This window comes from Micropterus salmoides, unplaced genomic scaffold, assembly GCF_014851395.1.
Source record: "Micropterus salmoides isolate LMB-PRFRI ecotype aquatic unplaced genomic scaffold, ASM1485139v1 Ms_hic_scaffold_5, whole genome shotgun sequence".
NCBI classification, from domain to species: domain Eukaryota; kingdom Metazoa; phylum Chordata; class Actinopteri; order Centrarchiformes; family Centrarchidae; genus Micropterus; species Micropterus salmoides.
This window is the reverse complement of record NW_024044237.1, coordinates 26,858,604-26,881,178: the sequence shown is the minus strand read 5'-3', so window position 1 is coordinate 26,881,178 and position 22,575 is coordinate 26,858,604. Positions and strand designations below refer to the sequence as shown.

The 22,575-nt window shown below is 39.9% G+C and overlaps 1 protein-coding gene across 1 annotated transcript in view; it reads left to right on the top strand.

Moving 5' to 3' along the window:
• Positions 1 to 22,575, top strand: part of slit3 (slit homolog 3 (Drosophila)) — a 257,890-nt gene that overhangs the window by 133,763 nt on the left and 101,552 nt on the right. Inside the window, 2 exon segments of the mRNA XM_038699696.1 lie at positions 8,206 to 8,277; positions 21,959 to 22,030. Coding sequence (XP_038555624.1) covers positions 8,206 to 8,277; positions 21,959 to 22,030 — 144 coding nt within the window.

The window sequence follows — 22,575 nt, the reverse complement described above, 5'->3', positions numbered from 1 at the left end:
TATCCAAGTATTTATTTATTTTTATTTTTTGCTGCTCTCAAAGCACCATAATCTGGCTGCAGGTCAGATATTATAGCTGGTTTTCCTGAATAATTAAGTAAAGTATAATTTCTTAATATATCTATCTTATTATAAAATCTTTTTCTTGACTGAGTGTCTCATATCTTTGGCCTGTGTGAACCACCGTATGCTACTGTCTTTTTGGGGGGGGGGGGGGGCAGTAGACTGGACAGTTGACAATTTGCAACCTCACCGCTAGATGCCACAAAATCTTCACTAAATCACTAAATCACACTTAAATTTTAAAGCTATTTTATTTTGCATTAATATAGGTAATATTTTAGTTTTGGCAGCTATTTTCTTCAAGATCAGAATTGAAGGTTTTCTTTTATACTGTATGTTACTTTTTTCACTGTATGTTACTATCTTTAATGTCTGTCTCCAATCTATCTATCCACCCACCCCTCCATCTTTTCTCGCCTGCCTGTTAATCCACCCTCCCTCCCTCTATCTATCTCTCCTCTCTGTGTCCATTCTAATGTCGTCTCTTGATCCTTTGCTGCTGAAGTTTTATTAGCTCCATAAATGTCCCTAAGAGCCTGCAATACCGCTTAGCTAAAGCGCTAGAAGAAAAGGAAGAACTAACAAGAGAAAAAAAAAGGAAAGAGAAGCAGAGTAGTAATATTGCTTAGTCCTGCAGATGACAATTCAAATAAGAAAATGTTTTAAAACAAAATGGCGTCAGGGACATTAAAGTGAATTAGCCAATTACAAATGACCATGTGTGCGCCCCGCTGCCTTAACCTCTCCAACAATTTTTGTCCCCCAATAGTAACTCATCTAAATTTGTTGGACGTCTTTTGGGCGCGGGGCCAGAAAAGCTTTTATATCCATAAAGGCCTATGGATCACAGAGAATTGCATTAAGCTGTCCAATTTAATTACAGTATCGACAAAACATAATAGATACTTACAGCCTTACGGAGAGCGATGGTTAGAGGAGGGGAAAGAGCAGGGACGAGGGGGAGGTGGTGAGAAACGAAAAGTGCCGACAATGTCCATTTATAATGCTGATGCAGTGTATGTATCAAAGGAGGCGTTTGTGGAATGTGTGCATGTGTGCGTGTGTGTCTATGTAGGTGTGTGTGTGTCTCTAACGAAGGATTTGCAAGGGCCCATGAGAGCTTTTGAGAACGCTTAGCTTGATTTAGATGCTACAGCTCCCTGTTGGCCCTGATGGTTGTTTCACTTGCAAACACACACAAATGTTCACCCAAACACACACAGACATGCAGCAAGTTACAGTCTACACACACATACACACACACACACACACACACACACACACACACACACACACACTTACTTAAATCAGTGTAATAGAGAGAGTTAGAGAAAGAGTGGCTGTCCTGTCCTGTCCCATCCCAGCTAGCCCGGGCTGTCATCCTCCGTCCACCATGATCAATAGAGGGGCGCAATATTTTTATTCATAAAGCTCCCACATAATTAAATCACACAGAGTGGAGCGGGGGGGTTGAATAAGGGAGGAGGAGGAGGAGGGATGAGGCGAGGGTTACAAGACGAAGCAAGGGCAGTGAGTCAAAATACTGATGAAGAATTATAAAGACTGAAAAGAGAAAGGGGTGGCCATTCTGTGTGACCGCCATTGTTCTAAAGTACACCAAGATACAGAGGGCAAACTTAAAGACAATATGTGTCTGATGGGAAGTATTTTTTGTAGGAACATTTTCCAGTTGCCTAAAATAACATTTATCATATCATGTGAAGACTAAGCTCGCAGGGAACACATGCAGTTTAGATGAAATACATGCTAAAAATTACAGTGTTGAGAAGAATCAAACAAGAACTTGTAAACTTGGCAAAAGAGAAAAAACGTAAAGTCCATCGACCATCATCAATTTTGAGCCCAAACAAATGACAAAATTTGGCACTGAAAAATTACTTTGAGCTGCAAAACTTTAAATTATCAAAAAAGTCCCCATTATTACAGTCCTACTGTCAGCAATGCACTGCCAGCATGTTGGATAATATATCCCCCAAGTTTGTTGGCACAAGTCAGAATCACTCAAGTAAAGTGGCTCTGTAGCCAAGACTGGAAGACTGTGGTTGCAATGGGAAGGTTACATTTTTTAATGCATTGAGCTGTGTATATCTGTGACTTTGCCAAAATGCAGCATTTATGCTCAGGAAGTTTTCCTAGGATACATGAAGGTTAGTTCCTATATGTTCCTTTTCAACCTGCCCAATAAAAATAATGGTTAGGGTATCATATACAAAGGCAAAGGAGTTATTTCCACTCAGATGCCATATTGCGACAGCAGACCTCCCTGCTGTTGTAATTTGATAACATATATATTCATTAGATCATATGAAAACATGCCTACACTCAGTATAAGTTTACTGGCTAGTCGTCTGAGGAAATTAATTCATGTATCAGTGGAGTTTTTTTTACTATGAATCTTCACATGAACAAACACAATTCACACAAACATGAAGTGAAGGAGTTATTCTGATTTTACAGCTACAGGAATACATTTAAACTATTGCAAACCTTCCCATATATTTATTGTGACTTAAAGGCAGTACTTAACAGTAAGTTAAAGTAGTACAAGGGACACTTTAGAAGTTCCAAAGGTTACAGATACCACAGCATATTTAATCACTTCTACAGTGCAGGCAGTAAGCACTGTAATACCTGCTGCATGACTTTGGTCTCACCCTACAGTAGAGTGCCTTAAAAAAACATGGTGAATATGAGCTAGCCAGCAGTCGATATTTATTACTCTCTTTATGGAACAATATTAAATGCAGTTATAGCCCCCAAGGGAGAGAAAAGGAGACAGACAGAGAGAGAAAGTGAGATAGGGGGAGGGGTGGAAAAAGAAAGTGAGAGAAAAAGAAGTGAGACATGAAGAAGAGAAGTGAGAGACTTGAGCTTACCATTGACGGTCTCTCAGGTTTCAAAAAAGAAATTATGCCACCTCTGTCTTCATTCTCTATCCCTTTTCTTCCTCTCCCTCACTGTTCCCCCATTCCTCTCTTCTCTCTTTTTCATCTCTCCCCTGGAACCCAGCCAAGGGTCATCTCTATTTCTTTGTTCCTTTACAGTCACTCTTCTTTTTATAAAAGACACACACAGAAACACTCACAGGGATGCATACTGGACATTGTCGCCCATCCACTCTTACTTGCCTGCTGTTTCTCTCACGCAGGGACACACAAATTCTACCTGACCCGCTGAGACACACCTTTGCTGGCCTCCTTGTCATCTCTGTCTAACTGAGACCTCCTGTGATGCCATCTGACACATAGTCATATAAAATCAAACAGGCCTGTTTCGCTCCCCTGCTTGCAGGTTAATGGTTCACAGTGGTGCTGGCTCATATCTGGATGAGCCTGAGGGCGGATCCATCTAATATCTGGTGTCTACTGTTACACAGAAAAAGTGTAGGGTGTGATAGCCTGGGAGAAAGTTAATTTGGTGTTTGTGTATGATTGAAAGAGAGAAAAAGTGAGATGTGTGTGCATATGTTTTCTGTTTTTATATCTGCATGTGTGTTGCTGAGAAGTATATGGATACAAATGTGTGTTTGCATGTACACTGTGTGTGTGTGTGTTTATGCCTGTAAAAGGCACCAGTGTCCAATGAGGCACAATATGGTCTGTTTAGCATTTTGTGTGTGTGTGTGTGTGTGTGTGTGTGTGTGTGTGTGTGTGTGTGTGCGTGTGCGTGTGCGTGTGTGTGTGTGGTAAAGGGTTAACAGTAATATCCGTAGTGGCAAGGGGTGACCTGGTGAGTGTTATTATTCTCCTCACATGAATAATGGAACTTAATATGGAGGAGGTGATAGCTGGGAGCACACACACATAAACACACCCTCTCTCACCAACCCGACCACCAACACCACCATCCCAATCTGGAGAGGATCTTGCTGTCATCCTCAATCCCTCCAGACTTCTAGGGGCCACAGAGAGTCACCATGCCCAGAGATGAGAGGTCTTGGCTGGGGAAACTTTAACCGAGGGCGGGGGGTCTCTGTGGTGAAAGGGGAAGGTCTGGAAGACATTTGGTCAAAATTCAATCCATTATACAGTACTTAGAAAGCCATGGCAAACATGGAGTGGATAATGGAATGGAAGACTGTTTTTCTCCTGCTGCTGCTGCTGTTTGTTGTTCCTCCTCGTCTTCCCCCTCCTTTTCTCATTGGTTCTCTTCTTCATGTTCTATACTAATCTTAGCTTACTTAGACTTTTGTAAACTTTTGCGTTGTTTGTCTTGTCTCCATCCAGTTCTTGAGATCCCCCAAATCCTCAGACAATATGCAGTTGTTTTCATGATCACTATCACTATAATTTACAGAATCCGCCATCCTAATAGAACTGATGTATAATTCAAACAGCCATCCCTCTCTTTAATAGAATTTTTAGGAGATTAATTGCCCTCTCCCTCAAACGCTGCAGCAAAAGAGGAGGACCAAAAAGGCTAAATCCAATAATTGAAATGTGGGAGCAGATTGCTTGACACTGGTGTACAAACCATCGCGCTATCCAAAATGAGCCATGTCTGCGTGTGTGTGAGTTTGTGTGGTCTATCAGTAAGTGTCCTTTTCAAAGATCACAGGCCAATCTCCAATTGGTGATAGCCTCCGTTCTATTCAAAGGTCAGCAGGTATGACTCACAGAGAGATGAGAGGAGGACAACTGTTTACATGAAGCCATAACATAGCTCTAGATGTTAAATGTGTTCAGACAATAATAATACATTATGATAGAGTAAAGAGTTATTTTTAATATCTGCCAATACATATTGTCCTATCAAAATTGCATCAAATGGCATCAAGGATGCTTGAATATTAAAGCCCCTGATAGCCTATTTTCTATGGTTGCTATGGGCAGTGGGGTCCTACATGAACACAACAGTTTCTGCCAAAGTTTGAACAGTTTTGGTTATTCCACGGGACTTAAGGCTGTAGTTGTTGTTTTTGTAGTGCATCAATCAGGTTTTAGCAGCACATGTATAAAAGACAGTTGTTGGATTGTCGGCTTTTATTGCCAGGCCACTTTCCATCAAATCTGACGAAGCAAGTTAGCTGTGATTTTGTGTATTAAACTTTTTGAAAATAATACTTAAAGACATTTTTCCCAAGCTTAACAATGTTTGTTGAGGATTTAGTAATGGATATTTGTTCCAAGAATTTAAAACCATGTTTTCAATGAATACATTTTTGCCATTAAATTTTTTCATTCTGTCAAAATAGAGGTGGTGAAAACCAGTCAACAATGGCTACTAAATTCAGCCTTTTGGGGTCATTTTTTTAAATCTCTTTATTTATTTTTCACATTTTTGTGACTTCCTGTGTCGAGCCATTGACCACAACATATTTCAGTTTTGGACAATTACAGCAAATCTACTGCATCTGGCAATGGGATGTTTTTGTTTTTGCATTTGTACAATCAATTCTTGCCTTAGTATTTAAACAAACACGATTATCAGAACCATAGATACTTTATGTAAATAAAGTATCTAAATAAAAATTTAAATACATTTTAAGGATAGCAAACATCTGCTTTGAATCGTGTTGTACTCACAACATTGAAATAACATGTATTCCTCTAGTTTCCAATACAGTTGGAGTTACAGTTGACAAGGTGTCCATCTTTTGTTTACACCTCCCAAAATGTCACCCTAACGTTAAGTCCACTGGATGCAGCTTGGATAAAAATTATTTTTATAGCCCTTAAAACAATTGCACAAATGGACAACCAGCAACCACCCGTATGATGAAAACGTCATTCAATGCTTTGTGACATATGAGTTTTATTATCGCGGCCTAAACTATGGACTCCCAGAGCTCGTGTCAGTCACTCAACTGGAGTCATAAAGGCTGACAGGGAGACACACAGTCTCATAATGGCTTTTATTTGACTTGGATGGCTTTCCTTCTGTTAGAAGAAATAACAAATAAATATCATAGTGGGTAAACAAAACAATAGAAGATTTATTAGCCATTGAACTCTTCTGAAATATGACTTTTTAATGTTTTTTTCCCTTTATCTTGTTCTCATTCTCCTGCTTTCTTTCTCGTTTTTTGTTATCATTCTCCATTCTGTTTGTCAGCAGTCCACAGAGGGCAGGACAATAATAAAAGACATGCAAATCATAGAGATAAACCAGATAGATTTATGGCTATAGCTAGATAGCTAGGTAGATAGATGGAGAGAATGATAGATTATCAAGAATGAAAGAGAAAAGGAGTGCGTCATGGAGAACAATTGTAGCTTTGCTTTCTATCGGTTTCCTTTTTGCGGTGTCGACGTCACCATGGGAGCAACAAAGACATAAAAAAAAAAAAGTAAGAAATCCTCCTTTTCTAAAAAATCCCATCCCTACCGAAAACGTGTCAAAACCTTCACAACAAAAAGTGTAAACAAGAGCAATATTTTCCGGCTGTGCTGCACATTAAAATATCATACCATTCCTGTCTGTCAAATGTTTGCCTTTTTTGTGCTCCTGTGTTACCGCAAGCGCTCAGCAAAATTGCACATAAAAGCACATATTTTCTTTGCCTAAAGAGTATACAATGCCAGGCACATACTTTTTCCATCAAGGCCTGGGGAGAGAAAACAGGGAACGCTCATCTCTTGTCAAACAAAAGGAATGAGCCAGAAAACACAGGGCTGAAAGGGAAACGTCCAAAACGATGAAACCTTGTTAGTTTGAGGAAATTAGTTTTCTGTTTTCCGAGCACGGCTTGCCAATTAACATTCACAGCCCTAATAAAAGTTGATTGGCTCTGGAATAATGCACAACCTATTTTCCTTCTGTGTACGTGAATGTGTGCGTGAATGTAAATTAGACAGCGTAAGCATAACAGTATGTATGTGACTTCATGTGTGAGTAGGTTTTTTTCCAAGGTATATGTGCGTGTGCGCATGGGGGTTCATGAATATGTGTGTGTGTGTGTGTGTGTGTGTGTGATTGCCTGTCTGTGAAAATTGACCAATCACAGGCAGCGTTTCTTAACAGTGTAACAGGAAAATGTTATAAATATTGTTGGTACATAATTACCTTTCTCCGCGTAGAAGTTGGCTGATTTCCAGGATGTGTGTGTGTGTGTGTGTGTGTGTGTCTGTGTGTGTGTGTGTGTGTGTGCGCGCGGGTGTGTGTGTGTGTGTCAAGGGCAAACAGAAAAGTCCAGGTAAATGTCTGCTCCGCGTGGTCATGTATTTGTGTGCTGCCGCTGATTGGCTTTGTTAGCACGTGTGTACAGTATGCATGTGTGTGTACGTGTGGATCCAACTCAGGCCTGACTGGCAGGAATATAGGGTGATTAGCTTGTCTGATATTTCATACCTCTCTTTGTCTTTCTCTCTAATTACATTGTGCTTTCTGAACCCGGTTTGCCTGCCAGGCCTTCTCCCCAAACAAACAACACTAACAGAGTTAAGGCTAGACCGTTGTGTCATGTCAAAAATCATTTGGCTCATATCGGTATTCATTACAGAGGAAGAAAAAGGAAAAAAAAAACTTTAGCGTGCCAATTTGTAGTGTGTCTGTGTGTGTGTGTGTTTGAGACAAAAAGGAAAAGAGTCATTATGGAGAGGGAGAAAAAAATAAACATGTTGCTTGATGGTAGTATTAAAATGTGGGTGTGTTCTTGGGTTTCTCAGAAAGGATGTGATTGCTTCATTTGTCTGCCAGAGCAACGCTGCGCTTTAAGTTAGAAAAAAACCCGTTTTACATTAAAAACATACGAAGCACACACTTTCAACAGACACACTCTCCATTTTATTCTGATTCTCTCTTCCTCTTTTCTCATTCTTTATCCGCCACAGCCTCTCCATTAATCACACACACACACACACACACACACTTCAAGGCAGTAGATGGACTCGTGCCAGCAGTGCCACTGATTGTTCCTTTTGTCTTTGAAGCTCTTTGGACCAAATTGTTCCACTGATCATAAATGTCATATCATCCTTCCCCTCTCTTGCTCCCTCTCTCCATCTCTTTCTCCTTCTGTGCCTTTGTACTGGAATTGGTTGTGTGTATGTGTTCATGTGTGTGTGTGTGGCATAGATCAAATGTTTGTGGTTTTGTTTATCATTTGACTCCATATATCTTTGAGTGCCTGGAATACCACAGCTAATGTCTCTCTTTCTCCCTCTGTCTCTCTCTCTCCAGTGACCTCAGCGAGAACCAGATTCAGGCGGTTCCGAGGAAAGCTTTCAGAGGAATCACAAGTGTCAAGAACCTGTAAGCACAATTACTCCCTTTCTATCCTCCAGCTTTCTTTCTCCCACATCTTGTTTTCCTGCACCTCTATATTTTCCTTTCTGTTTTCTATGTTTTTGTGCCCAATTTTTACCATTATCTCACACAGAAGTTTATCTCATTTACTGCTGCAGTTTATTTTAATGTTGCCCTTGAACCTCACTGACCAACTGGTAATTCGGTTAGTACAGAAACATGCTGTTTAAACCCTTCTCCAGTATCTTTAAATCAGATTCTGGTAGAGATTTCAATGTTTTCAGACATTTTAAATATGGCAGGCTGAATTTTGTGGAAATGTGTATGATATGGTTTGTGTTTTAAATACTTCACTCACTGTGAACACAGTATATAGGTATGTGTTTTACTGTTAGACAGAGTGGAATAAGATCATTTATCCAACATTAAAGTTATGTTAGGGAGAAAAAGGAGAAACTGCATGTTATGGATAATACATTTGATAGTAATACACAACCTGTACCTACGGTGTTCATATTTAAATTTTAATCACAAAGAATTGGAAGAAATCAATGTTATTCCTAGATATGGCATCAAAACTTATTTATGTGTCACAAATTTGGTTTAGATTATGTTGTACAGTGAGTGCTAGATTTTCTCTTATAAATGAAACACCTTGACACATTTTCCAGTTCCTCATGATGTTGCTGTTCTTTCCATCTTCACTGTGCCTCCTCACTCTATTTAGCATTCTGCTTTACATTACTTCTCTCTCTCCTCCTCCCGTTTTCTCCTCACACCTTTGACTCCACTTTGTTCCCCTCCCCCAATGTTCCCACTTTTCTAATCTCTCTCTTCCTGTCCAGAGAGGATTTGTCCTCGCATCAAGTGCTCAATACCCCCCTGTCATTTATTCATGATGTTCTAATCACCAATAGTGTGTTCAATACGCTGCCAGTCAATGCTACTCATCAATAATGTCTGATCAATCAGGTCTTTTGCTGCATAGGAAACTAGACAGACTCTTGGGTGTAAACAATGTCCTCAATGCGAGAGAGTTTGATACAGGGTTAGAAAGAATAGAATAGAATAGAATAGAAAACAATTGAATTGTTTTGAAGAACAATGACCAGGAACAGATTGTGGATGTGTAGGACAGTTGAGTTTTGTAACAATATAGGACAATAAAGCTAGATAATAGTGGAAAAAGCAGATTTGCTCAACAATCTTTTTTTGTGTAAATTAAAGTTTGCCATTGTGTTTAACAACCATGACTGACATGACAGAGGGAAATAAGGAAGAACTGGATAGAATAACAGAGCAGAGCATAATAACTACAAGATGCAAAAACATAATAACCCATCCTTCTGGATGCTCGCAAGCCTTATTTCACTACTACAGCTGTTGACTGACAGGAAATAAAAACATATAAAAGAGAGAAGGAGAGTGTTAAGTGGATGATTGTGATATAATACACAAATTGTTGGGATATTATTTCAATGTCAAAATAATAATAATAAACACATTTTTTTACATATACATATGTGTGGCTGGAAGGCTGAAAGTACATTATACAAATACGATAAAACTTTCATAGAAATGGATTTTAACTAATTAAATAAATCATCATTGCTAACACTGATGCAAAGATGGGTTATATTTGATTTAATGACAACTCTATCTGTCATATATATATCCACCAGAAGAGTGCTAGATGAAAATAAATGATCATTTATTTTATTCTGTTATGCCAATGAAGACAATGCAGTATGATTAAAAGCCCCAGAACAGTTTCAAAGTAAAACTTGTGGTGAAATTGTTTTCTTAACGATTTCAACAATGAACTGTGAAACTCAGCTTTAAGTCACCATGGATGAGAAGTCCTTAAAGTGCTTAAAAAAAATGGAATATCTGCTGATGATCTTGTGCTATCATCAAAAGCTACAGAACGGCCACTAAATGAACCTTGTGGTGAGATTGTTTCCCCAACCACAAATATTCTGACAAGTGCTGCTAATTGACATCCAACTTTGGTAGTAGTGTTTGTAGCAGTGATTAAGTTACTTTAGAGATTAGTTTAATAGTCCTTTTTCATTTTCAGTAGTTTTATGTTATTTTGTACCCCCGATGTACATCAAACTAGTGCTTTCACACACAACAGAATGACTTCAGATAGATTCTTACCAACAGAGAACTTAAGAATTCCTGGCCCAGGTTTGGCTTGGCACAGTCATCACAATATTTCACCCCTCTAGCAAAAACATTGCTTAGCTAAGCTTAGCAAGCACTCACAGAGACAATTACAACAGTTACTTAAATTTATTTCCAGTACATCTGTATAATCAGCCAAATACATGTATCACCTTAAAATATGAACTAATATGTGTGCTTGAATTGTTAAGATCTATGTGTTTATAGCGCTTTTTTTATTGGGCAATCTGTGAATTGATTAATATGCATCTTGTTACAGATCAGTATTTCAGAGTTAGGCTACAGGCAAATGTGCTCTTTGGGTTATTTTCCTCTCCCAAGTGTGATGTAAGTTCAATATGGCCGCCAAAGTCCACAGGAGATTATTACTCTTAAGTTAAATGAACCTGAAAGTGCCTGTTCTCTGTGCTCTTTACTGGTGTGTGTGTATGTCAGTGAGAGAGTGTCAGTTCTCATGGCTGGACTCCAGACCTTTCAGTTCAGGTTGGCCTCTGATCATTTAATCCACTCTCCCCTCTCACATCAGACACAATCCAAACTAAACAGTATTCACCACGATACCTGTTTTACTTTGGACTCACTTAAGTATTTCAAAACCATTTGCCAGAAAACAACCAACTGCAGAGCAAATCACATCTTAGTTAATAAGTAAGTAAAACTGTATTTTTATAGCACCTTTCAAAGTCTAGGTGCTTTAGGATAGGAGGTTAAAAGAAACATTACAGTAGACATAGCACATTTAAAAAAAAACAGTTCATAGCATCACAAATCCACATAGTGTACATGATGACTCAAAAATTTCAAAAATCTTAGCTGCATTATTACACCTTCCATGTTCATATAATGTATTTAATCTGTATTTATCCAGGGAAGGTTTGCAGAGTAATTACCTGTGTCACATCCATACATTAACACACATTTACACCTGGGAGCTGCCCAGTATAACCACAGTCTCCTATGGTTGTCCCACTGAACAACCACAATGTACAGTAGGTGAAATTCAATATGAGTTTCCAGACGTTGCACAATGGACATATTCCACTCTCAAATTCTACACCCTGCCCTTACCTTTTTAACACCTGTGTCTCTCTTCTAACACAGCTCTTCACTTTCTGCCAAAGCTAGAAAGTCATATCAATCAAAATTGACGGTAAAATTGTCTCTTCCCCCGTTAAAATGTTTCATGCTAAATTGCTTTGACCTACAAAATGAATCTTTTTTTTTTCTGCCAAAATTAGGAGTGACTCAGGTCATTAATTTCTTCCTCCTCCTTTTTGACGTTTTATAGCACCGCCTCCTCCTCCTCCTCCTCCTCTTCCTCCTCCCTTTTCTCCTTGTCTGTCTGTCTCTAGTTTCTCCTCTTGTCAGCACTACATTCTTACACTTTCTCCTTTTTCCTCCCTCCATATTTTCCTTCCCCCTTTCCTCCCCCTCAGATTGCATCACTTTTCTCCTTTCCCTCTCTTCCATCACCTCTCTCTCTCTATCTGTCATCATACCTTCATCCTCCATTCTTCCCACCAACGATTTTACTTCCCTTCATTAATTGTTCTTCCTCTTGTTTCTCTCACCATGTGTCTGTCAATATTTTGTCTGTGTTTCCCTCACTCTCACTCTCTCTTTCTTTCCCTTTCTTCTGCTCTCCTTCCGTCCCAATCTATCCTTATATATACCCCCCCTTTTCACCATCCCTCCTTTTCATCTTCCCCAACTAGCCCCCTCCCTTAAATTCTCTTTCCCTCTCTTTCCTCACTATTTCCTTCATTTTCCCTTTTCACCCCCTCATCCCTCCCTCTATTAGACAAGGTGACTCCTGCAGTAAAAAGCTCCAACCCTCCATTTTACCACAGAGTAAAAAAAAAAAACATTGTGACATTCTGTCCCTGGTGGACACAACATTGATTTTCTCATGTCTCTCTCTCTCTCTCTCTCTCTCTCTCTCTCTCTCCCACTCTCACTTTGTATCTTTCTCCATCGCTCTCACTTGCTCCTCTGTCTCTCTCAGTGACTCTTTGCCTCTCTCACTCACTCTAAATCTATGTATATCTCTCTTTCTGTCTCACTCACTTTGTTTGTCAGAGGGCAGGGTCTCTCTTGGTTGTTCCCTTTCATGCTGCCTAGCGGCTAGCATTGTTTCAAATGCCATTTATTGCACTTCTCTCTCTCTCTCTCTCTCTCTCTCTCACACACACACACACACACACACACACACACACACACACACACACAGACATATTCATGGACCCTTTTTACCCTGCTATCAGATTGACTGCTTTGCTGAAACTGCCAAGAACCTGGCAAATGCGATTACTGTAGACTTCTGCTAACCTAGGGAGACAGGTATATGCCATACATCTGTGCATAGGTGTGTGTACGTGTGTTCTCCCTTATACATTGTGCTGACTGCTGGTCCTGTCATTCCCCTAAACTCAACCTGTCAGTCAAAAAGATGATGAAGGTAAATGTAGAGTTAGAATGGATAGAAAGCACTATGCCAGAATTCTTGTAATACGCTTGGTGTTCTATGGTTTTATCTACTGTACGTCATATTCTGGATGCTTATCTTACCGTATCTAATCTGATCTAATCAGATTTTCTATAATCTGATTTTGTCTGGTCATGCCTTGTCTGGTCGTGTCTTGTCTTGTCTTGTCTGGCCTTGCCAGGAAAGTCATCATGTTAACCACACCAGTGAATTTCCCACAACATGGCTTTTTTTGGCATCTAACAGCTCTGCTTTCTTTGCTACTCCTGAGCTTATAACAAAGTCAGGGCATAGCAGGGAAAAGTGTCTGGTCCCTTCTGGAAAACAAGACACCATAGAATCGGCCAGTTTTTTTCTCAACTTATCTGTGTCAAGTGTGATCACTGGTAGCAGGTTTCCTTTGCTCACACACAAATTAACAAAACATTAAGAGAGGAATACATAAGTAGCTTCTTAACAGTATCAGTCACTTTTCTAGTTGATTGAAAGATATAAAGATATTTTTAACAATGTTCAACACTAACATTTTACCCCTGAGTTCATTGAAGTACAAAACAAAAATCCCCCACAACATTGACATGTTGCAAAGATCTTGTTTTAAATGGGTGGTGTCACAACTCATTCAATTCAATTCAAAATGTATTCATCTTTAGGGATACAATTAGAGGCAAGCTGGTTTGAAAAAACATAAAATTAAGAAAAACAATTAATTCACACACTTAAATGCATTGTATAAATGCTTAATATATTCACATAAAGATAAAAATCAAATAGAAGTAGAGATTAAAATGTAGTAAGTGGTCATTAAGAAAGTTAGGTGTGCAGGTAGTGATGTTGAAAATTACACATTTCTCTCCTTCCTTAAACTGTCATCATGGAGTGCCCTACACTAAATGTGTTTACTTTCAGGGCTATATCACAACTTGTGTTGCAAAGAAAATTAAATTAAATTACTTGGCCTAATTTCATTTTTAGTTTATGATTAGGCTTTTCCAATATGGCAAAATAACTTATTGAAAATGTGGTGGCGCATTGTGTCAAGTGTACATATATAACTCAGGGAAATTTCTGGCCCTCCTGAACAATATAGTTGAATAACCGTGATTTAAGACCAATATACAGGTTATAATACAATACTCAGTAGTTAGCTACTGAAATGTTCTGCTTACAGTGAAGAGAGACAGAGAATCAGGCATAAATGTGATCAACCACAGATACTGTATGTGTACAGTAGTCAAGCTTAAATCACAGCATATGTGATTCACTCATGCTGGGAGGCATATAGATCTAGTTGGATTACAGAGAAGCATGGATGCCTTAGATCAGGTATAACTGTTTCATATACGTTCACATTAGACCTCACTGCCCACACAGACACATTTTTAATCTTCTATACCCATCACGTCCTCATAATGTGCCTTGTTTTCCATCTGCCTGACTTCTCGCTCTCTATTATGATAAAAATTTAAGTCATTCTTCCCACTGGGTCCAACCATGCTCACCATCTACACACTCATACATAAGCACCTTTGTGTAGTTTGGAAGGAAATGTTTAGAAAATGTAAAATGTAATTTTTTCAAACAATACATCAGTGTAAGAACAAAAAAGAACCCACCCCATGGCTTTACTTTTTTATCTTTCTCCTTCGTGTCATCCTCTCCTTTCTCTTCTCCCTCGTAAAACGCCTCCACACTTCACGCTTCCCTACCCACAATGCAGTGCAGGATGGCCGTTTGTTTGAATTATGACTACAGCTCTTTAGAGAGAGGTAAGAACATTGTGTCGGCTGTGCGCGCGCACACACACACACACACACACAGTTTCTTACCTGCACTGTTGTGTGTCTCTGTCATTGCAGATGTTTTTTCTTCAATGGTTTTTATGTTTACCACAACAATGGACAACAAGAGCCAGGCATGTATCTAGTAAGAGTGTGTTTGAAAATATATGAAAAAGATTTATAATGGACTTTCTTTTGATAGCAGAACATCTATAAATGAAGGTGACACAAGAAATGATAATGCACACACATTCACCATGTCATTTCTTCCCCGTCCAAGCATATTGTGCCTTGCACCAATATGTAAGCAATAATGGGGGTGAGAAGGCACAATAGACCGTTTCCTGAAACTGTGTACTCAGATTCCCATCATTCTTTGCACTAACCCCCTACGCTCTTGCTTAAATGGCAGGATGTGGCTAATTCATTAAAGGCCTTGACCAACTGAGACAGGAGGGAGAAAATGTCAATAGCTCTTTCTAAATTATAGCATGATTAGCTAGACAGCCTTCCCCCAACAGCTGCATTTTTCATTACAGTGAGTTCAATTTTGATGTAGTTTCAGCTAGAGACAGAGATACCACATACACTTCTGTATGTTTTCCCATAGTGTGTCAAATAAATGTTATAAAGTTTTGCAGGGTCGCCTGGTTTAACAGGAACTTTAACATTAGACAAACGCTTACATCTCCTTTTACTGTTCATTTTCCTTACTAATAGAGTTTAAAAAGGTATAAATCCACTTCAAGCCAATGTATGTTTATATTCACTTGGTCTAATTTGATATGCAAAAGACTTGAACCTGGATGGAAAGCCACTTGTCCTTGTAAGCATAAACCCATCTCAGTCTGGAACACAACAAACAGAGCTAGACTTATAATTATGCATAAAACATGACATGGATTCCTGTACCCATGAATATCCGTAAAAGCAGACTCATCATTTGCAATTCAAAGCCAACTCTGTATTGTATAAATAGTCCATTACTGCATGAAGGCTATATGCAGTGGCAGCCACTGCAGATGTCCATCCACCCCACATTAATCCTACATCAACAGTACTGCAGGTTTTCCCAACATTTGCTCTTATCCCTTAGCCCTTCCTTCTATTGCTTCTCCTCAGTCACTCCTCTGTACATCTTCTTTGAATCATTTCAGCAGTTATGTCATTTTCCAATTGTTACACCATTCTTTTCTTCCTTGTTTCTGTTTTAATGTCCAACTTTTGTTTGGTATTTATCTAAATGTGTGCTCAATAGCCAAAATAAGAAAGTGGGGGATGGGGATAGAAATGTAAGCAGACTCAAAGTTCATGCAAATGTGCAGCAGCAAATATTTGAAGAAGTTTCGATCACCAAATGTTTTTGGAGACTGTCCTCCCAAGAAAAACAGCAGCATCACTCATTTGAGCAAGTTCCACGAAATGACATGTGTATACGTTCCACTGTGAAGCCCTCTAGCTGTGACGTTGTGGTGGACGATGGTTCAACAGAACATGACTGCTGTTTGTTTCAGTCAGCAGTCAACATTGATTTCTTTTAACCATGACCACTATCAGTCTGTAACAGTAACCACGTATTTGTTATTGTACTCATGACAACGAATCTCCCCAAACCTTTAAGAAGATGTCATTTTAACCCAAAACCAAGATCTTTTGGCGATTTTGTTGCTAACTATACCTTAGCCATACAATTGTTACATAATAAAATGTATTTTTTTTTTCAACAGTGATTACAAATGGTTTTGAAATTCATAGACAAATGTTGTCATTTTCGTGTCAGATTTAAAGTTAGAATTTATTATTCAATAAATCTGAAACAGGGTTTTGGTTAGTGGTTTCTGTTACCATTTACCTCACAATGGTCGCAATTGATCAAAACATCCAAAATTATCTATTGAAGTAGTGTTATCATAAAAGGCTCTCACTGTGTATTAAATGGATTTCCATCACTGTTCATTTTCTAATTTCTTTATCATCAAAAATGTTGTGAGTCAGGCTAATGGGTAGCTGTTTTTTTTTATTTCCAGTCAGAATTGTGCAGTTTACCTTCCTTTTCAAAAAAAAAAAAAATGATAAAGCATTATTTATTGGTATTCATTGGATGGAAACACAGCTAGTGTATCCTCCTTCCCTTCCTCTGTCCTTTCATTAATTGCTCAGCCAGCAGTGGTTGCTCACTGATGGAATCATGTTGTGGTAGGACTGCTTGTGTGTGTGCACCCCTCTGCTCCAGATGGTAGCAGAGGGAAGCATTGAATCAGTCTGCCAATAGGTCTTGTGATAGACATGATTAAACACACTAACTAATTATGTTGAAGGAAATTAAATTCTGGAACCCCGGTCTATCCCCTGTAACAAACATCCTAAATCTGAACACATAAAAGCACACACGAACAAGGACTATGAATGCAACACAATGGTACAAATAGTGCACACATTCACACAGACACACAAAGTACATCCTCATCCCAGATTGATACCAATCATGTCACTGCTAATCAGGGTGCTTGGTGAACAAAGCTGTCAGAGGAATCCAATCATATCACAGATGATGGAATTGTTTACTGTGGATGATGATGGAAGATGAAGTACATGGCCGCCAATATAAATCCAGCAGTTTTTCTCAATTCTAGGGAAATTACATATGTGAGGTTTCCGAAGCAGTGATACAAATCCCCCAGCCTCACATCAAGAAGTCGTGAATGGACATTGAGAGACAGTGAAGTCAAATGGAATAAAGACGTGGAAGTCTTCAACTTTCAAATTTCGGTCCAGTAGTGTCTTTATTCGTGGAAATCTTACAACAAGTTCTCACCACACAAAAAAGAGGTAGTTTTTGTGTCTTTAATAGGTAGTACCTTCCAAAACAACCCCTACAACCATTACAAAAATGATATACATGAACAATTTCTGATTTGCCGCCTGTACAGTTAAGGTTCTGTAAAGTTTTAGACAACTAAGCCTACTTGGTTACGGGAAGCTCATGGTCAGGGTTAAAAGAAACCAACACTGATTGTTGGTAGGATGCGAACCCTAGTCTCACAACCAGTCTATCCTAAGAGGTTTTGGGAAGCTGTAACAATGGCAAACATCCATCCATTCCATCTTTGCTACTTCCAGAGGAAAGCCATTATTTCCTCTAAGGGCCCGTGTCCACCAAAGCGTTTTTTTCTGACGCCAGCGTCTTTTTTCAATTCATTCCAATGGGAGCGCCGCGTTTTTACTTGCTGGTAAACTTGCTGGTAAAAACGCCAGGAGCGTGAAGAGGCGCTGAGCGTCTGTTCTGCGCTGGGCGCTGAGCGCTGAGCGTTTTTTTCCTGTCGCCGAGAGTTGAAAAATGTTCAACATTGGGAAAAACGCTGCGCTCGTCACTGTCACTTTTTACCCAGTGCAGGAGGGGCGGGACAAATACCGCACCGAGCACATCCGATCTTTAACGAAGCGATGTGTCTACTCGACGAGGTGTTTCCTCGCCCGCAAAATCTCATGAACCCACATACGGATAGTCTGTGCTCTTATGTTTCAGCCTTCTCTTCATGCAGAGTAAAGGCCAGAGCAAGTAGGCCTACATACTTTGTGGTGACATTTTTACATTCAGTAAAATTAAGTAGGCTACCCTACTTGCAACATCGCCTCCACGGAAATTATGTATCACAGCAACCACAACGTCTCGAAAAAAACCACTGCGCCTCCAAAACGCACCCTTACGCTCCCAGCTTGGCGTTTTCAGAACAGCAGGTGGCGTTTTCAGCTGGCAAAAAACGCTTTGGTGGACACAGGCCCTAAGTCATTTGTCAGGAAAGCACCATTGCTGTTGTTTCTTTGAACACAACTGTCTGGCATCTTACCCTATAACACTACCACCAGACAAAAACATTGATATTGCGTGGTCTGTAACACTCTGGGTTATGTTCAATGACACAGTTTTTTTACATGTGGTGCTAACATTTTTGAAATTCTCGCTTTCTACAATATTTCCTCATGACAGCTAAGTTATGGTTTAGGTTAAGGAAAGCCCATATTTATGCCAAATACACTGTGGTTAAGGTACACTAATGTTTAGGCAATTGAAACACTTGATTAAGTTTGGGGAAAGATTGTGAACAGTAATTACAGAAAGTAAAGTCTGCTTGCTGCATTGGTACTGAACGTCAGAATTAAATTTGACCAATATTTACGTAAATTACTAGATAATGCGCTGTACTACTTGGATGAATAAAATAACACAAATGAATCAAATTAGACATCTTTGTTCTCTAGAGTTCAACTTTATCCATATACTTCACATTCAGTGTTAAAAGAACAGTACAGAAAACATAATTGTTTTAATAACTACAGTCAACATTGGCTGTGCCATGTGTCTCCATATGGCTGATCAGGCTATGTGCCAGTTTGTCTTCCTAAAACAACATGTCTCGTAATTACATAAAACAAAAATATGGCACAGCCATATGTTGGTATGATCCCCAGACTCACTATATTTTAAAGTCCAATCATTTAACAGATGTTCACACTCACAGGTCCTTTCCAACAAGTAGCCAAAAAAGAAAAAAGAAAACACAGCTTTTAACAAGAGCACACAACCTTATCAGAATATTCTTTTGTACTGTTATAAAACAGAACATTTGTTTAGTACGCCACACCGATGATCCTAGCAATCTTTGCCATTTGTGCTCAATTAATCAAATGCGATAAGCCAAGGCCATAAACAACTTATCTCTAAATCACCTTTAAAATATAATTGCCTTGCATCAAAGCAGATCAAAACATCTCATCAGTCTTTGGAAGCTTTTGGAGGGCTGAAAATAATTGTGTTTCAAATCAAACCTGGGCTGGGGGCACATAGTTGTTTGGTTTTTATTGTCTTGAGTCCAAACTAAACTCATTCCAATCTTTAACAAGCAGTTGGTCAGTGTCATGCAGAAATACATGAAAAATGTGTTTGTTTTACTGCACCGTGAACTGCTGTCTATGATTCTGTTTAGCACATCAGCGCTGCCTCCAGCACACAGAAAATTTCAAAATAAGAGTATACTGATCAAACAAAGACAATTACAGTATTTTGGTGTTCTGTGGAAACTTTTCCAGTTTTGTTTGCATGTAAATATCATTTTGCAGTTGGTTTGCAAATTCTTACGGTAGTGCAAGAGAACACAATACATTTTTCTGTGATAAGATCATGACGCTACAGTAAACCCTTTAATTTCTGTTTTTTGCATCTTGTCTGCGGTCATGCAATAGAGCCTTGACCTGCTGCTTTTTGAAATGCAGCTTCATATTGAGGTGCACTTGTGGTATACTATAGTAAATACATTTTTCAGATAGTCTGAGGACTTACATATTCCTCTGATTCTTTTCACACACTCATGTGCATGAACATGCACATATAAAAACAAACAAAGAACATGTTGCTCCCGAAGCCCAGATGTAATTTCTTTTGCCCTACAGGGGAAACCGAGCTCCTGTTTTGGAAGCCACCTTCCTCAGGGTTAAAGGCTGACATGACTGATATAACAGGTGCTACAGTGTGCCGGGCAGACACCGGGGCTATGTAGAGAAGAGGAAAGCAAGATTTAAAAGGTTGATAAAAGAAAACATGGATAAGAAATGGATTAGAAATGGATAGATGCGTGTGAGAAGAGAAAAGGTGAAGGGGAATCAGAGATGAGAGGAGACAAGAGGGCACTAGAGAGATGAAAAAAATGGATTATGAATGGAGAGGGGGAGAAAACATGAAAAATGGAGAAGATGGATGCTCGGAAACGAGGGGGAGAAAAAAGTTAGGAGTCAAAGAAAAAAAGGATTAGGGATGGAGGGATCTACTGGGTGAGAGATGAGATGGGGAAGGGACAAAGAGGAGAAGATTAAGGTGGAGCGATATGTTTTTATCTTCTAGTGTCTGGTGACCAGAAAGTAACTTGCAGTGTGTGTGTGTGTGTGTGTGTGTGTGTGTTCATTAGGGTGTTTCTGTTTGTGGACCTTTACAATTATATGTGTTTTCTATTTGTGTGTGTGTTGAATGCTTTTGTGTTTGGCCCATGTATTTCTGTGTGTCCACCTGTCTGAGTGTGTGACAGTCTAAATGCCATTCATCCTTCCCAGTTAAAAAAAATCAAGACAATACATCTAAATGTCTGCCCTTTGTATCTGAAATCCATCCATCTGCTCCTCTACAAAAGAAGAAGAGAGGGGGAGGAGAGACAGAGGGATGGATGGATGGGAGGGAGAGAAGTAAGGAAGGACAGAGGGAGGAGTGGAGGTTCCGGGGTTGTTGGGTTCGTGGATGGAGGGATAAATGGTGGCGGGGAGGGGGGTTGAATACCTAGAGCCAAGCAAATTAAAGTAAAAGCAAAGGATAGATGACGGTGGGGTACAGGGTGCATCTGGGAGTCCGGTGAGCAAGGCGTCGAGAGAGGGAGAGAAAGGAAGGAAGGAGAACTGGAAAGAGAGGCAGAGTCGTGACTGTAGGTTGATTTACGGAGACTTTCCTTTTAATGAAATTGTTTCAGTGACAGAGCCGGTAAAAGGCCCTTAATGGATTGGTTGGCCTAATGTAATGAAATTACTCCCTCTTTCACTACAGAGAGAGGGAAAAAAGAATAAAAGAGGACATGGGGAGGAGGGGAGAGGAGGAGGATGAGGAGGGGTGGAAGAGGAGAAAATGCAATTAATATTTACAGAACAGACAAGCAGGGTGGGCTTTAGTAGCTACAGCTCGCTCGCTCTCTTCTTTACTGTGTCTGTCTCTCTCGTCCCTCTCTCTCCTGGTGGCCAGTGTGCGCTGGGCATGCAGCAGGGGAGGGAGGTGATAGGCTGACGCCAGACAGGCCACTTCAGCGCACCGGTCTCCTCTCTTGCGCTCTCCTTTTCCTCTCCTCCTCTCCTCAGGGCTGGCCATATCAGCACCGAGGTGAGAGACTTAACCTTAGCTTGTGTGCTATCGTCTGGACTGGGTATCCCTAGAGTGTGTGTGTGTGTGAGTGTGTCTGGAAGAGAGAGTTAACGCTGGTGTCTCCTACCCGCTACACTTACTGGGGTATCACCTCACACACATCCCACCATGCACACACACTCATTCACAGAACCTGTCTTTTGTTAGTCCCTCCCCCAACTGAGCGGACCTTGCATACTTGCCTCTGACTCTCTTCTATCTCTCTCTCATCTGTGTGTGTGTGTGTGTGTGTGTGTTTTTGTCTGTGTATGCGTGTATGTGTTTGTGTGCTCGGTGCAGGCAACTGGACAGCAACCACATCAGCTGCATCGAAGATGGAGCTTTCCGAGCGCTGCGCGATCTGGAGATTCTGTAAGTAGAGAAAAACCCCGATCCTCTCACTCTGGCTCCTCCATCTCTCTCTTCCTCCTCCTCCTCCTTTCATCCCCTCTTCTCTCTCCCCTTTCTCATGTTTTGTCTGGGAAGCAGGGTCCTGTCCTGCGGTCTCCTTCTCTGTATGAGCTTTGTTTTCTGTCTTCAGTTTCTTCATCATTTCACGCTTGTTTTTCCTTTCATGTAAAAATTCATATCTTCCTCTCATCTCCCCTCTTACTTGCATATCGTCCCTTGTTCTTTTCCCTTCATCTACTTTTCTATGTCATCTTTTGCTGCTGTGCATCTTCAGTATAGGAAAAGCTTTAACTTAAGGATGCTTTCATTGAGAAAACCTACTTGCTTTACACGTTTCCCTGTGTGAAATATCTTTTGCAATATCCCTGTGTATGTGTGGGAGCTGAGATGCACATTTATGTGCTTGTGTGCATTGCTTGCAAGGATGAAGTGGACCATACCTGTTCATTCATCTGCAAATGTGTTGTCCTTGACTTACAATACACACAAGCACAAAGAGCAAGGAA